This window comes from Polyodon spathula, chromosome 17, assembly GCF_017654505.1.
Source record: "Polyodon spathula isolate WHYD16114869_AA chromosome 17, ASM1765450v1, whole genome shotgun sequence".
Lineage (NCBI taxonomy): Eukaryota > Metazoa > Chordata > Actinopteri > Acipenseriformes > Polyodontidae > Polyodon > Polyodon spathula.
The window spans coordinates 8,388,111-8,404,974 of NC_054550.1; the positions used below are offsets into that span (position 1 = coordinate 8,388,111).

At 38.8% G+C, this 16,864-nt stretch overlaps 1 protein-coding gene across 1 annotated transcript in view; it reads left to right on the top strand.

The window, feature by feature from the left end:
- Positions 1–16,864, top strand: part of LOC121329636 (exostosin-2-like) — a 41,509-nt gene that overhangs the window by 16,363 nt on the left and 8,282 nt on the right. Inside the window, exons 9-13 of the mRNA XM_041275330.1 lie at positions 575–706; positions 7,520–7,709; positions 13,838–14,004; positions 15,974–16,117; positions 16,410–16,538. Coding sequence (XP_041131264.1) covers positions 575–706; positions 7,520–7,709; positions 13,838–14,004; positions 15,974–16,117; positions 16,410–16,538 — 762 coding nt within the window. The remainder of the gene's footprint in view (positions 1–574; positions 707–7,519; positions 7,710–13,837; positions 14,005–15,973; positions 16,118–16,409; positions 16,539–16,864) is intronic.

Genomic DNA, 16,864 nt, shown 5'->3' on the forward strand with positions numbered 1-16,864 from the left:
CCTCCAGAAATACATGCAATGTGCCCAGAAGAGGGTTGGAGTCCTACATTCTTGGGATTTTTTTTTCCCCGTTCATTGATAAGGTACATGCTGCATTTACTGTACAAGGGAGTTGACATAGAAATCTGTGTTGCTGTAGCGCAATAAAAGAAACACGAAAAAGTACACTGTAGAATTACTTGCTTTGGTCTTTTTCCCCAATAAAACAATTTGGTCCTATGTGAGGAACTGAATTAGCGGTCTTTCCTTCTCATGGTATTCAAGTCTGAATAAAACTACTTAGTCCTGGTAGTTTTGTGATTTACTCAGACATTTGATTAAGTTTTTAAAAGCTAAGGGTGTATGAAATATTAACATGAGGGTTAAGATAGTCCACACATTACATCTCTTGAAGCTTGTATTGGAAATTGACTTGCATTAATCAACAGAAGCAAACTGTATACAGATAGAATAGACTGTTTCATCAAATGATTAATGTCTAAATATGAAACCACCCCGAATGGTGACTGCATTTGTCTTTTTGGAGTAAAGACACCTTGATAAAAATTCTCCATGCTGCACTGTCTATCCACAGGCACACTGGTTGTGGGAGGCCTACTTCAGCTCCATGAAGGCGATTGCCTTGGCAACACTTCAGATCATTAATGACCGTATCTACCCCTATGCTGCCCGGTCCTACGAGCAGTGGAATGACCCATCTGTTGTGGTGAGTATGTTAATTAACAGTATGCAGCTCCAATAGTGATATTACTGTATAATAATAATAATCTGTAATCAGCCAGGTCAAAAATAATTATTATCATTTATTCTTATTTTTTTTTGTTTTTACGTTTTGGTTATATATATAATAATATAGTATATAGATATATATATAGATATATATATATATATATATATATATATATATATATACACACACAATATACATATATATATATATATATATATATATATATATATATATATATATATATATATATATATATATATATGGTAATACGGCGTGTGTACCACATCCGCGAGTCGCTATATTGCACATGCCGCACACAGCTATAGGCCTGCGATTTATTGATGACAGGATTGCTGCGGCTGCATGTACTCTTTCGGCCACACCCCGTTGCTACTTAAGTTTTTATTTCCTTGTTTTAGCTTGCTGTGCCATTATTCTCGTGCCAGCATGTGAGCTTGTGTGTGTGTGCCATTTGTCTGGTGTCTGCCATAAACACTGAACAACTGATACGGCACACTAAATTAATATTTATGGCTCACGTCACTCTGTGGTTATCTAGGCTTCGGAGATCGACAGACAGACTGTCTCACAGATTGGAGGTTTGGGGTTATTAATTGCTGAGAAACAACACTCCACATTTAACGTTTAATCAGGGAGTCTTCAGCATGATTTAATACTATTTATTTGTATACATACATATACATACATACAGTGTATGAAGTCGTACTAATAAACATACATGCGTATGTAACTTGACCTTTTAGCCTCAGCCGTCACTATGTACACATGTATATATATATATATATATATATATATATATATATATATATATATATATATATATATATATGTGTGTGTGTATTGCTGTAGATTTTATTTGGTACAAGTTTTTAAATGTATCTCTTGGTATATCTCTTAGTCCATCTGCATTTTGAGTTTTGCATATATCTAAAGAACCGCTTTTCCAGTTGTGATGACACTTGCTTGGAACATTATTTAGCACAAGAGCATGAGTGTATCATAAACTCTGGATTTATGGTGACTATATTTCTAAAGACGTTCTTGTCCAATTGAGACAAAGTTGTATTTTTGTGGTAAGTTCAGTACTTGTAAAAGGAGCAGATCAGCAGTTGCATTGCTAGGTTTAGCCACACAGCGTGCCACCAGTCAAGTCATAATCTCTGGATATATGGAGACTGTCTGTCTGTGCACATTCTTTACACCAGTGTGTGCTTTGGTTGTTATGATGAATCCCACTTTTTTAGAATGTCTTTTATTATGTAGCTGTCTTAATATGCCATTTAATACAGTATCAAAAATGTTTTCATTTTTCAATATACAAATATTTTCAATAGTTATAATATATTAAATACATTGCCAAAACAGAAATACAATAATGAATTGTACATGATTTCCCTTGCTGTCAGCAGAAACCCTTTTCTATTTTTGTGTTTGCCAACAAGGGGTTAAATCCGTTGTGTTTTTTGCCTTTGACCATTCCAGGATGATAAGAGAGATTTAAATACTTTCTCAACATATTCGGTGGAAACCCGTTCAGCAGAACTGGGCCAGAGCACTAAATAAATCAAGCAAATTTTTTTTCTTTCTTTTTTTCAAATCCATCGGGGTAATAATTGAAACCACATTTGTGCTTGGAAGAATTTAAAAGCCTCCGTCTGCTGTTGGGAGATATGCTTGTCTTCTCAGCCTCGTCAGACAGATTATTTGAGAGTGTGTAAATGTATGTGTGTGTGTGTATAGGGGGGAGGTTGTGGATAGGAATCTCAAGCAGTTAATGTGTCTGCTCCCCCCCTTCACTCCACTCCAGTCTCTCCTCTTTAAAAGGTCCCCTCCTGGTTTATGATGCTCCGGGTCATCTAAATGTTGGGTCATTAGCTATAGCAAAGGGGTTGGGGGGGGGGGGGGGGGGGGGTATATAGACTAGCTTGATGGACAGTGTGCTTCACACAAGTCTATAATCACATCAGCGTGTTGTCTTTCGCGTGTATTTGTTTATGTTGCAGAGTGTCTTTTATATTTTTTGTGGCAAACCACAGCAAAAAAAATTATTTGTCTAGTGACTTCATTCTGGGCAATCAAAAAACTGCTTGGTAATCAGTAATAGACAATGCAATTGTTCACATCTTCACATACCAGCTTTTGTATCTTTACAGTATATAGGTTATTTAAGATCAGCCGCCCTTACCTCTGCCTGATGATTCCATGATGATAATCCATGATGATATAACGACTCAGTACAGAGTGGATCATTCCTGCGATACACGCGTCTTCATAAAGGCTTTGCTTTTTAAACCTCGGCTCAGTCAGCCACTGAATGAATCGGACACCGAGCTGTACTTTCACATGGCCTGTCTGTCATGTCAATGAAACTTGACAGTCTTGCGCTTTCAAATAGCCATCCTATATTTCAAAATAATAATAATAATAAACCAGACTCCTACCTGATCGGATCTTGATATTGGGCCTTTTTGATTTGACATTCATGTACGCTTGTTCGTGGGGGGGAAATCACAATGGTCTTTTTAATATTTCAGACCATCAACAATAGTCTGTAGTGTTGAAAGATGCTTTGTTTTCATTTTTACTGCACTGGTCTCCAATTTTTTTTATTATTTTTTTTAAAATCCAAAGCGTTTCATTTCCAGTTCTGTCAGCTCAGTGGTGTTGACAGGCACTGGCGCCAACACAAATTGTATTCTTAGGCAACAAAATTGGCTTTTTAAAGGTATGCAGAAAACACAAGTTACATAATTGCTTTAACTTTAGGGCTGGAAAAAAAAGAATCTGCCTCGCAAGTATAAACAGACAATGTTTTGAGAGTTATCCCTTAATTAAATTGGTCTGTTCAATGTTTGCAATCTGTAGGGGAAGAATAGTTTTCGTTACATCAGAAAAGTCATTTTAAAAGTGCAGTGATTCTCGTAGATCTCTATTCATGGGTTACAGACCGGTTTGGCATTGTAGGCTATCAGTAGCAATTACTTCCCAAATGTATCCAGTTCCTGCCGTATTGTATATTAATACTTAAGTAAGATTAATAGATTTTCTTTTGAGATCATTGCATGCTAATTTCCACAAAGACTCTTTCCTGATGTTTGGGGAGGAAAGAATGTAGTTTTGGTGCCAGCTCGACCATTCAACAAATGTACATTTATTGGTACAGAACTGAAACAGGTGAAGCTGTTTAACTATTTAAGTTGGGACCATGTTTTAAAGTAACTGCTTTGTGAATGTCAGCTGTGTCAGTGATTGGCAAAGCACTCTATCCTAACATATTAAAATATGTGAACTATACTGATCATCCGAAAAAAAACCTTAATTTTGTAAAATGATTGTTCTAAGTTTTAATAATTTGTTCTTTTTTTAATATGCTGGCATCTGTGTTTTAATTTTTATTAATCCAAAGTCTATTCTTGTGTGATCCCTACTGTTGAACTTGCCAAAACAGTCTCTTCTCTCCCTCCGTCAATTGACTATTTAGCTTGTTTAAAAAATATTTTAAAAAGAAAACTCTACACATGGCTGTTATATAATCAAGAAAGTGGTGAAAAATGTATTTGAGGGCGTGTTCCTTTGTTAGTAATTAGTTGAGTTTTGAATTCTTTCCGAAACCGTATTAGATGTGGGAGTGTGCATGAGGCACTACCTCCATTAAAACCGACTGGTCAAGTGATTAGCAGTCAGATGCCTGGGCTGTCGAGGTTGTGGGTTTTATCCAGCGTTGTTCTTGACTCCATCTAGATACAGTAATACGCCACTTTGGAAACCATGTTCAAGCAGACTTCCCCATTGAGATATTAACTGTACTAATGTTTTAGATGAGGATTTTAAGTAGATTCGCAATAGGTTAGCTTCTTAAAATAATTGAGAAAGTTCATTAAAGATCAGTAATCTGTTATGATCAATGGATAACTGCAGCACGTTAAGTGTGTATGTGTATATAGGGGTGGTGCTGTTTTTTTTTTTTTGTTTGTTTTGCGCTTTTTTTTTTTTCAAATAAAATACCAAGACATAAAGTTTAGATGGGCAGATTATGAAATAAACACAGGCTATACAGCAGGCAGGGATTTAGGGTCCACATGCACAGAACAATGTTTACTTGTGGAAACCCCAAGCATTCCGATAACCGCATCAGAAAGCTCTTAATGGTTCAATATTTATTTTACAGTGTTACTCGATCTGCATTGAAATCAGGGCATCTTCAGGAATTGTATAGCCAGGAAGGGGAGCCAAACTGCGCTGTCAGGAGACTGTCGCTGTCTTGCCTTCGTGGGGGTGGGGGTGGGGGTGGGGGGGTCAACTCTCACCTTTCCATGCCACATTCCACAACTGCTGCACTGTACTGAAAGATGAGGGCGGAGTGTTTTGGTGATCTTAAATTGAAGTTTGAAGAATGAGTGTTTCAGTGCTCACTAGAGCTGGGGTTTTCCACTGGGGGTACGTCTAACGCAGCAGGACGACTCAGAAATGCAAAAAAAAAAATGAAAGAGTTAATGCCAAATTAGTGGTGTTATATATTATCTCAATACCACTGTGCATAAATATTTCATTTGTTTAGCAGCTCAAAGATATAGTTTCAGAATGAGCATCATGCATGGGTGATTTCCACTCTGATATTGGGGGATTCTGCCTGTGGAACCTTCAGTGCAGCCAGGCAGAATATCAGAAGGAAATAAACTAACAGCACAACAATATGCAGGCAATGAACATCACTTTATTAAATACAGGTGGTTAACTGTATTAAACAAATAGGACAATTCTAGAATACACAACACAGTCACGGCATGAGGTTTGCACTGTTCAATAAAAACAATACGTGGTCAATTATAATTAAAAACAAAGTGCAGTGCTGCTCAACACAATGGCAGAGACGGGGCTTACTAAAAACAACAATAAAACCAAGACTTTAAAAACTCCCCATCTCCAGCACTCCTCTAAAACCCCAATGCCTTTAAAATACTAATTTCACTCACACACACACACGGAGGGAGACAGGAAGCACAGCAGGGGCCTCGCTCTAAATGTCGGCGGCTGTTTCTTTCATTTTTCTCCCCAACCCACTGCCGAACACAAACAAGTCTAATTCCTTCTCAGCTCCTGCTGGCTGTGCATCCAACCTCCACTCCAGACAAACCCAGGTTCACATCAACGCAACAAAATCCAATTTTGAACGGATTAAATCAGGAACTTTTATACCAGGTGCTCAGCGTCTTCAAATTATTCAATTAGCACCTGTGGGGCTGGGAACAGGAGAGCATCAACGTGCCAGCGAGATCTGTGCAAATCTACAACAAGCAATGTGCCAAAATAAAACGTGCTCATAAACGTGTTAAAATAAAACTAACTAACATTTAATCAAATGTGAAAAATCTAAATAACAAAATCAAACGTGCCTAAATAAAGTGACTTGGGTGGGTTACATTGAGGTTAATGTTTTTGATGTTGTAAACATTTTAAATGTCACACAATTATGCTGAGATGTGAAGTAAATGGTAATGTGATAAATATTTACAGTGCAGACTGTTTTGGATTATTTATAATAACATTGCTGAATAGAAAGGGGACATGTGTGTTTCTGAAGATATTCCCAAATACTATCTTTTGATTCTGTGCATCCAAAGACTTGCAATTAAGCAGTTTATTGTAAGTCCAAACCTGTTGACATAAATTATATATTAAATAAAGGTTGGGGAAATTATTTGATTCAGATTATTATGGCTTTGTGGTAGGCCTACCATTCTAACTGTGGTACCATTCAGTAGGGCAAAAATTGTAAGGGGTACTTGAGGTGAAACCTTCAGACAGTAGTGGTACAGTTTTTACCCCCAGAAACGTTATCTTTGAAACGCCTAGCATTCTGATTTCTGAATCTGGATGTAAAACTGACTGATTCAGTAACTGGAGTGCAATGTGGGCAGACAACGTTGAAAATGAAAAGTTGTGGAGGGGCGTGGGGAGTCGCTGGGACCAGGCCAGGGGTTGAAGACGGCAGTGTGGGCAGGGCAGTGAAGAGCAGAGCAGGCACGGAGAGCTCAGCTTTCCCTCTCCGAGACTGCTGTACCAGCCAGATGCTCATGGAATGCCAAGACGCAAAGCCACATTAAACACAACATTTAGACTTTTTGCACTGAAAACTTTTTCATTTATTTCAAAGAAAGTAAAAGAAAACAAAACAGCTGTTGCAAACCCATGTTAAAATCCTTTTTTCATTTGGAAGTTTCCCATGAATGGAAAGTGTTGGTCCTTATGTCTGCCTAAGCACAGTCTAAAGCCTCTCTGAAGAGTGAATTTAACCACTCAAAGGCAATGATTTGGTGATATTGTTCTTGTATCACTGTTTAAATCAGGGCTACCATACGGGTGACTAATTGAGCTAAAAAAAAAAAAAAAAGATTTAAGATTAATAGGTGAATTATCCCATTAATGGGATTGAATAGACTGTGAGGACAACTGGAAGTCTTTGGTAGAAGTACGTATAGTCCAAACAAAACAATTGGTGTGTTCAAATTTGCAACATGATTGTCTGGTAAAAACTTCTCTTTTTTTATATTTCACATTTTCTGTGCTTGTCTTTAGTCAGATTTTTAGTTTTTATTTTAACTGAACTTAGTTTGTAGTATTCTTATCATCTCATAATGATCTAGACTTTAGTATGTCTCTTTATAAACTCCCTGGTCATCGGTGTGGCTCTCTTAACCAAAAAGGTTGGACCAGTTTGGTTTTAAATGAGTAACGTCCTGTGTGTTTTTGTTTCCTTGCCCTCCTCAGAAGTGGTCGAGTGTGAACAGCCCCTTGTTCCTACCCCTGATCCCTCCTCGTTCCCCCGGCTTTACCGCTGTGGTGCTCACCTACGACCGTGTCGAAAGTCTGTTCCGGGTCATCACTGAGATCTCCAAGGTGCCCAGTCTGTCCAAGCTGCTGGTGGTGTGGAACAACCAGAACAAGAGCCCCCCTGAGGGTAAGAACTGATTGCACTGTCTGGTTCATGTACAGAATCTGCAGCGACACCCAAACTCGCTTACGCAGACACTTACAGCACACACCATGCTCTAACTGAAGAGAGCAGCCCACACACATGTGTAATCAGCACTTGAGTATGCTCCCTTTCACACACTGCATCTGTTGTCTTTCCCGTAGCAACTTAATGTATGGAACTTGTTTTAATTAACACATTTTTTCATTGGACATTTCTGTAGTCTTAAGAAATGCACGTAAACACACACAGGAACGCAATCCAGCTTGCATTTACAGTATGTAATGCCTTTAGTGTAGCTGGCTCAGTACTTTATGATTTCAGTCAAAGGCTTTTTTGGGGAATCTAAAGTTCAGTGAACGCCGAAGCCACTTCTTCAAGAACAGCGGTCTGAAACCTGGTATCAGGAGATAAGGAGACCTAGTTTGAGGCAACTTTGCTGTATCAAACCCCCAGCGCTCCCTCAGCTTAAAGAGTAATTCGTGAAAAATATAGCATTATACGTCCCCACGTGTTTAAAAAATGTACCTATAATTTTGCTTTTGTTAACATCCTGAGAACCTTTTACACTTATAACTTTAAAGTCTGTTTCAGATCTCTTTAAAAAGAATGGTTGCTGTAATACACTGAGGTTTGAGATTTGTCCTTTAAATCACTGCAGGAAGAACAATAATGTTGTTGTTTTTTTTTTTTGCTCTGGCTTTTCTGTTCCATACCACATCATGGATCGTAATTGATTACCTGTTTGACAATGCGGTCAATAATCCTTACACTATCAGTGCACTAGAGCGGACATTTTGAAAAGAGCTTTGAAATGTGTAAAAAGGTGTCAGGATGTTAACAGCTACATTATTTAAACAGTTGTAGCAACACGTGGGGTCATGTAACGTTATGTTTTGGAACTCTGCTACTTACTCTTTAAGATCAGCAGTATTAAGATCTGCCACTGTTTTTTTATTTTGTATTTTTTAAGTTTTATTGGACCCCTTTTGCATCTCATTAAGCACCTTTGTCGTAACTCATATCTGAGGCTTCCTCTGGTATTTTAACTTCCCTGAAGGTTTTTTTTATTTTTTATAAATAATTTATAGCCAATTAAACACAGGAAGGTATTTTTCTTTTTTTTTTTTTTTGGGGGGGGGGGGGGGGGGGGGGGGGGAGTAACTATAATTTATTTAGTTGCTTATGGCACCCAGATCCTAATGCTTTTGCTTAACTAGGGTATTAGGTATGCCATTGTTCCTTATGTTGGCTGCGCTGAGTGGCACTTTTTTTATTGACAGGTGAAAAAAGTAGGGAATGAAATATATCCTCCACAAATATGGCCTGTAATGCAATTATGAATAAGGGGCTTTTGAAGTTCCCTAATGGTCCAGTGTTCCTTTTGATTAAAGGTGGCATGTTAGCTCATGCTTTGCTAATGGCAGCCTATTAGAAATAATAAGGGCTTTCCTCAAGTCACCTCGTGTTTACTTTGGAAATCACTCTTTCTGCTTTTGCATGGCTCTATAATATAGGCTATCATTGCTTACTGAATCTCAGTGGGAGTTTGCTGCAGCTGTACTGTACACATTAATTGATGTTGATATATTTGGTCATTTTTGGTGGGGGGGTGGGGGGTGGTGACAAATAGCAGTGGTATCATGCCACTGTTAGAAGGTGAATTTAGAGTACAAATACACAGTATCTACAGCACAAACTGGGATTGTCCCAATTCCCCAGACATTGGCTTTAACCAGTGGGCTACACTCCCTGTTCATTTTGTTTTCCAGCCTTGGTTGGAAAGAGACAATTTTTGGTATAAAAACTAAACTCCTGACTTTGTTCAATTACGTTTGAACTGAGACACTGGAGTCCTGGTTGCTGAAAGTAATTTGGAAGGGGTGTGGATATACAGTTTTCAGAGGGGAAGGGGGATTTCAAGATTCATTTTTAAAGAACTAACTCTCTTTAATCTTTGAACAAGCGATTGTTTCTGACAGTCAAGAGGAACACAGTATTATGTTGAAACCCTGAAGTGGTGCCAGAGCTGAACCCGAAATGCAGAGGCTTTACATGCAATCAGGGTTAGTTAATCGCACTGTTGATCTGAGAGTTTTCTGATTTCCTTTTTGAAAAATCAAAAGGCGGCCAAAACATTTGCGTTGTCTGTCTGTCTGCCCACCCACTCTTTCTGATGTCTGTCTGACTGTCAGGTTCTCTCTTTCTCCCTCCGAGTCTCTATTTGTTACACTAATGATCTTTTAAATCTACAAGCAAGAGGGACAAAATGGAAACAGACACTCGCCGCTAGGATCTAAACAGCAACAGCCTTTGGTTCCTGTTGGTGGTTGTTTTTATCATCACTCCTCCCTCCCCTGGCTAAATTTGCCCCACCCCGCCACCCCACCCTCACACACTGTGACTGGCTTCAGTTTCTTTCATTGGGTGTTATTTATCTGTTTTTATTGAAGTGCTATAGTGGAGGCTTCAGAACAGTGCATTTTCTATGATTGTGTCTCTTGAGATTTGGGGTGATTTTGAAGAGGCTTAACTTAATCCAGCATTTTAATCCCTGATCATAGATTAAATGTTTGGAAGGCATTGTACTGGATCATTAAAAAATAATATGGAAATACTTCCTATTAGTGACGTTTTTTTTCACTGGAGAAAGGATTGGGACAGTCATGCAAAGAAAGCATTATTAGTGGAACGTCAAAAATAGCAATTATTTATAAATTAAGCAGTTACTAGAAATGCTATGAAAGAGGTAAGGCAAAACTGTAGCTGGATAGAATAGAAAGCTTGCACGCTGCGCTCCTGGGCCACACTGCTGTCTAGTGAATGCAGGTACAGAATGTGGAGAGTGTGCATTCCATGCTGAAGTAGAGTTTCTCCAGGACCCACTGCTGAGAGGAAACGCTTCTTTGCCCCTTGACCCCACCCTGCACCCTGCAGAGCGAACTTGATGTGTGGGGACAGTGTTAACAGAACCACTCTCTGAAACCGGAGCTGGGACAGGCCCCCCTCACCTCCTCCATCTGATAACCTTTCAGGGGGCCCCCCCTCCGAAACAACCCTGTTTTGAAGTTTGAGTCTGTCTGGGAGGAGGTGAACTTCAAACCTGTGTAGAATGGGTTTAATGACCGGACTGAGTGACACAGAGTTCATGTATGCCAGCTATCAAATTGGAAGTTTGGTGTTCAGGTACAGTGCCTTTAGTAAGCATTCACCCCCCATGGACATTTTCAAAGTTTGTTGTGTTACAACCTGAAATCTTGATGCATTTAAATGGGATTTTTTTCCCTTTGATCTACACAACCTACTCAACACTTTGAAGAGGCAAGAGAATTTTTATTGTGAAACAGTTAATTAAAAAAATAAAATAAAAAAAAAAAAAACCTGAAATGTCTTGCTTAGATAAGTATTCACCCACCTGAGTCAATACTTGGTAGAACCACCTTTGACAGCAATTACAGCTGTGAGTCTTTTGGAGTAAGTCTCTACCAGGTTTATACATCTGGATCATGCAGTATTCGGCTATTCTTCTTGGCAAAATTGTTCAAGCTGTTGTCAAGTTGGATGGGGATCGTTGGTGGACAGCAATCTTCAAGTCTTGCCGTAGATTCTCAGTCAGATTCAAGTCCAGGCTTTGACTGGGCTGCTCTAGGACATTTTTTTTTCTTGTTTTTAAGCCACTCCAGTGTTGCTTTGGCTGTGTGCTTGGGGTCATTGTCCTGCTGAAAGGTGAATCTCCGTCCCAGTCTTAGGTCTTTTGCAGACTGAAGAGGTTTTCCTCAAGGATTTGCCTGTATTTACCCTCTACCCTGACAAGCTTCCCAGTCCCTGCTGATGAAAAGCATCCCCATAGCATGATGCTGCCACCACCATGCTTCACAGTAGGGATGGTGTTACCACCATCCCTACATGTCTTTTTGCAAATACCAAGTGGGATTTTACATGGGCTTTTTTTCAGAAATGGCTTCCTTCTTGCCACTCTTCCATACAGGCCAGATTTGTGGAGTACCCCAGCTATTTTTGACAAATGGACAGTTTCTCTCATCTTAGCCATGGAACGCTGTAGGTCTTTCAGAGAGCCCTTCTTACCCCGCTACTTAGTTTGGGAGGATGGCCTGCTCTAAGCAGATTCTGGATGATGCCGTATACCTTCCCTTTCTTAATGACCAAGTTGACTGTGATCCAAGGGATATTCATTGTCTTTTGAAATCTTTTTATACCCCTCCCCTGATCTGTGCTTTTCCACAGCATTATCCCGGAGTTGTTTTGAAAGCTCCTTGGTCTTCATGGTAGTATCTTTGCTTTGAATGCACTACCCTACTGTGGGATATTAGAGACAGGTGTATTTAATCTGAAATCATGTGGTCCACTTTTATTGCACACAGATGGACTCTATTTAACTTATTGCGTGAATTCTGAAGGCAATTGGCTGCACCTGAGCGTATTTAGGAGTGTCATAGCAAAGTGGGTGAATACTTAGCTAATGAAGACTTTTTTCAGGTTTTTATTTTTAATTGATTTGTTTTTTCACTTTTTCACCCTCCCCCCCATTTTATTCACACATTGAAAGTGTTGAGTAGGTTGTGTAAACCAAAGGGAAAAAAAAATCCCATTTAGATGCATCAAGATTTCAGATTACAGCTAACTGTTGAATACTTCCTATAGGCACTGTAGTTCTACCCGGAGGAAGTTTAATCTGCATCATCATTTATTGGTTGCCTCTATTCCCTTTTACGTGCTGTCATGCACAAAAAGGAAAAACTATTCAAACTCTTTAATTAAAAGTTCATTTGAATTAATACTTTTATTTATTTTATTTTTTTTACTCCAAATAGCAAATTAAAAGATAATCAGTTATTTATTAAGTAATCTTAGATCTATGTCACTGCTGTGTCACTTTTTTCTGATTGTTGCAATATGATTTCATCTGTGCTATGGGTGCACTGATAAAGATTTTCTTGGCCGTTAGCCGATGGTTATCTACCTATATTGGCCGATACCGATAATAATAGACAGTGCAGGTAAACTACTAGAACAAGCCATTGTAGACATAAAAGACATCTTTAAACTGTTTTATAATTATAAATGTTAAAAAATTAACAGATATTGTTTACGTGTTGTATTTATAAAAACACTTCTGTAGAAAAAATTATATAATGTGACTAACTTTTAGAGCCACTTGCTGTCGAACATTGTATTATAACGTCTACTTTTATACTGTACAGTAGAAGAGAAATATAGACTGCACAATGGCAACAGTAAATTGTTAATTTTATTTTAAGCATGCACTGCTTAAAAATGCAGCACAACTTTAATTGTTCACGTAATCAAACAAAAAAAAAAAAAAAAAAATGTTGTAAATTTCCAGTTACAAAATTCAGTCAAACCTTTTTACCTAAGATGGCACAGTAAACAATTTCTACTTCAAAATGCAGCTGAATACACCCGCAACCAATGCAGGTCAAGCAAGATAAACAAAAATTACAAAAGGCCATTTTGAAGTACATTGTATAATAATAATAGTAATAATAATAGTAATGATTCAACAACTGGTCAGTCTGCTGTAACTAAGAGGACTTGTTTTGCTGTTCGGATGCGGAGAGAGTGTTGAGCAGCATGGGGCAGGTAAACACTCCAGAGTCTTAAATATTCAAAGAGATTTTTTTTTTTTTAAAGCAGTAATATTCTACTCACAGTTCATTGTTAGATTTAATGTAACATCAAGCCTGTTCTGCTGCACACAACTCGGCTATCCTTTTGTTAAAAAAATCTGAACACCGCTGAGACATATTTACTGCAGGTTGATTGCACGTTACACAGCACTGCGAGTAAAATGATTGTCTCAGTGTTCTTGCATCAATATAGTAAGCACGCCTGACCAAGCATTATATTATGTGCTGGAAGAAATTCAAGCATGAATGTCAGTGTACCTTATCAGCTAACAGTACAAAAGGTGTCCGTCGTTGATTGTGTTTCGTTATGCCGGTGCCATGCCGAGAGGCTGATGATTATCGATGCACCCATAATCTGAACTGTACTGTAGGTGGCCAATCATTTTGCCTTTTGTTCCAAAATGAGCTTAAACATACATGTATGCTGTGTGAATGCGATTCCAGAGTCTTTTTGGCCGAAGATCTCAGTGCCCCTGAAAGTGGTGCGGACGACAGAGAACAAGCTGAGTAATCGTTTCTTCCCCTATGATGAGATTGAGACGGAGGCTGTGCTGGCCATCGATGATGACATCATAATGCTGACCTCTGACGAGCTGCAGTTTGGCTATGAGGTGGGTGATGCCAGGACTCAGAGGGGCAAGGAGCAGTGCTAGGGGTCCCTGAGAGTGGGGATCAGGAAACATTGGGTCTTTTACTGCAATCTGTGATGGGGAGGAAGCTTGTAAAACCTGAAACTACATTTGAGGTTACAGTTTGGTTTCTGATGGCATGACATGCACAAAAAGCTACACTGTTGAAAAATATAGAAATGGATAAATTCTGTTTTAGCATATAACTGACCTGCTTCTTTCATACAATTTCATTTCTTCATAGTTTTTTCACTCTCAGTAAGATGTTTGCCAACAGGATTTACTTGAAAAAATATGTTTCAAATCCGGTAACTGTTATTTTTGAAAACCATAATAATAAAATAATTGATTCAAATCAGCTAAACTTGAAGAAAGAGTGACCATGAATCTGAGCAGAGGATCCAATTGAAATGTCTTCCCTTGCAATAAAAGGAACTCCTTGTTTCTCAAGGCTGTGGTTTTGCTCATGTGGTCCCAGCAGTACTGAGGCCAGGTAGGATTTTCAGTGTGCATCAGCAGGACTTTGTCCAGTAAAAATGCAATTGAATATTCTGTCCTGGCAGCAGTTCCTCCACTTATTTTACCCCTGGGATTCCGCAGACAGTTTCTGATATTTCAATGGGAATGCGGTGGGATTCTCCTTTTTTCCTTTGGAATACTCAACAATATTCCTGTTTTTTCTTTCTAACAGTTTTTCTTATTTTCTTCCCCAAATCTTTTTAATAGCATATATTTATATTTCTTAATGTTTTATACAGAATAATTAGAACATATATAATTGTGGTTTTGGGATGGAAACAAGACCCCCATTGTATAGCACTTTAATCAATTCCTGATTTTACTATGAGTTTAATAAGACGTGAGCTTGCTACCTAATCAAGCTCCTAATAAAATCTGGAATGGGTGAAACTGCTATGCAATATGAGTCATGTTATCATTCCTGTGCCTAAAGTCATTCATCTAGATCCCTGTATGGCTTAACTGCTTAGACTGTTTGCATTGGTCAACTAGTATGATACAATACCCCAGTGTGGCATTCATGGTTTAAATTAAAAGACAGAAATAGCAAGTTACTAAATTGAACTAAAATATGTGTTGCCTATTTGCAGAACAGTTTTCTGTGTTTCAAGCAGCCTTAAGTTCCTTTGCTATTCTACCATTCCATATGGCGATCAAAGCATCTTTCCCACAGGGGTCTGGAAGGGCTGGAACAAGTTTAATGATGACAAGCTAACCTGAGATTGACCATGGCTGGGGGATTAGTTTTGGCTCACCTGGAGGCATTTAGGCACAATTTTGAGATAATTTTGAACAATTTGGGATAATAGGCCCCAAACGTGACCGCAATTCGAAGCTGGCTTGGACCACGTGAAACTAGCAGGCTTTGGAGTTTCTCTGTTCTCCTGCTACTGGTGTCTCTGGAGGAGGTCCAGGGATTGTAAGAAAAATAGGGTAACCTTTATGAGTTAAGGGGCAAGGGGGGCATTTTCTGCAGTATTTGGGTGAACCTTCAAAACCAGCTGGCTTTGAAATGATCCAGTGTTCCACTGTTAATTTTCAATAGATTTTTCTTTTCTTAATAAAGCTTTAAAAACAGTACTGCCAGGGTTGTAGTAATATGTACAGTCACCCATTCTATCTAGTCCTGGGCCTGTTCAGAGACTAACAATTGTGCCAGATTGTGTGTGTTTTTTATTGTTTTAATTTAAGGTCAAGAGCACCAGACTCTTTTTCCAAAGCTCTTTGAACCAAGACATCCAGAGATAAAAGTCTGTAACCCACAGCTTCATCGTGTCTTTAATTTATCATGTTTAAAGTGAAAACAAATCTAAAGCTTGTCATCTAATAGTCTGGAAGTCAAAGCACAGGGCTCGGCAGGGGATAACTCATCTGTGTGTCCTCTGAAGCCCTATAGTTGTTGAGCTTGGTATCCGTCTGTCTGTGTGTCCAGGTGTGGCGGGAGTTTCCCGACAGACTGGTAGGGTATCCGGGTCGGCTCCACCTCTGGGACCACGAGATGAGCAAGTGGAAGTACGAGTCAGAATGGACCAACGAGGTCTCCATGGTGCTGACTGGAGCAGCTTTTTACCACAAGGTAAATGTAATGTAAGGTACACCTGGTACTCTGTTTGTACTGCAGGTCTTTTGTGTATCTAAATGAGACAAGAGAATAAGACAGAATTACATGTCTTCCTCACTTAACTTGTGCAGGAGGTGAAAAGTAGCAAACCAGTCTTTTAGTGATTACAAAATATGTGTTTTATGTAACTAAGCACTACTGATGTACCATTTTAAATACAGAGTTAATAATGGAATATGCCATATGCTGCACTGCCTTGTTTGTTTCGTTAACAGTTAATGTAACTGCCCCCCTGTTGTCTCCCCAGTACTTTAACTACCTGTACACATACAAGATGCCTGGTGATATCAAGAACTGGGTGGATGCCCACATGAACTGCGAAGACATTGCTATGAACTTCCTCGTGGCCAACGTCACTAGCAAAGCCCCTATTAAGGTAAAACTAACAAGTTAAAAAAAAAGGTACTTCAGACGACATCATAATGCATGTAGACCTGTAATACTACAGAAAGTTGATGTTTATAACTTGTCCTATCCTGCTACCTCCAAGTGCTGTTTTCTTACAATGATAAAATGTGCAAGAAAGTAACAAGTTGAGGACGTTTAAGTGATTTGCACATTAGTTATGTACAATTTTACAAGGATTCTACATCCATAACTTGAAAGATACACAATAGGTTTTTATGATCTTGGTTAAACTAACAAATAGCCATGGGGATGGAATATTAGGAATGTGTTGAACTGCTGTCCAATAGGGATGGG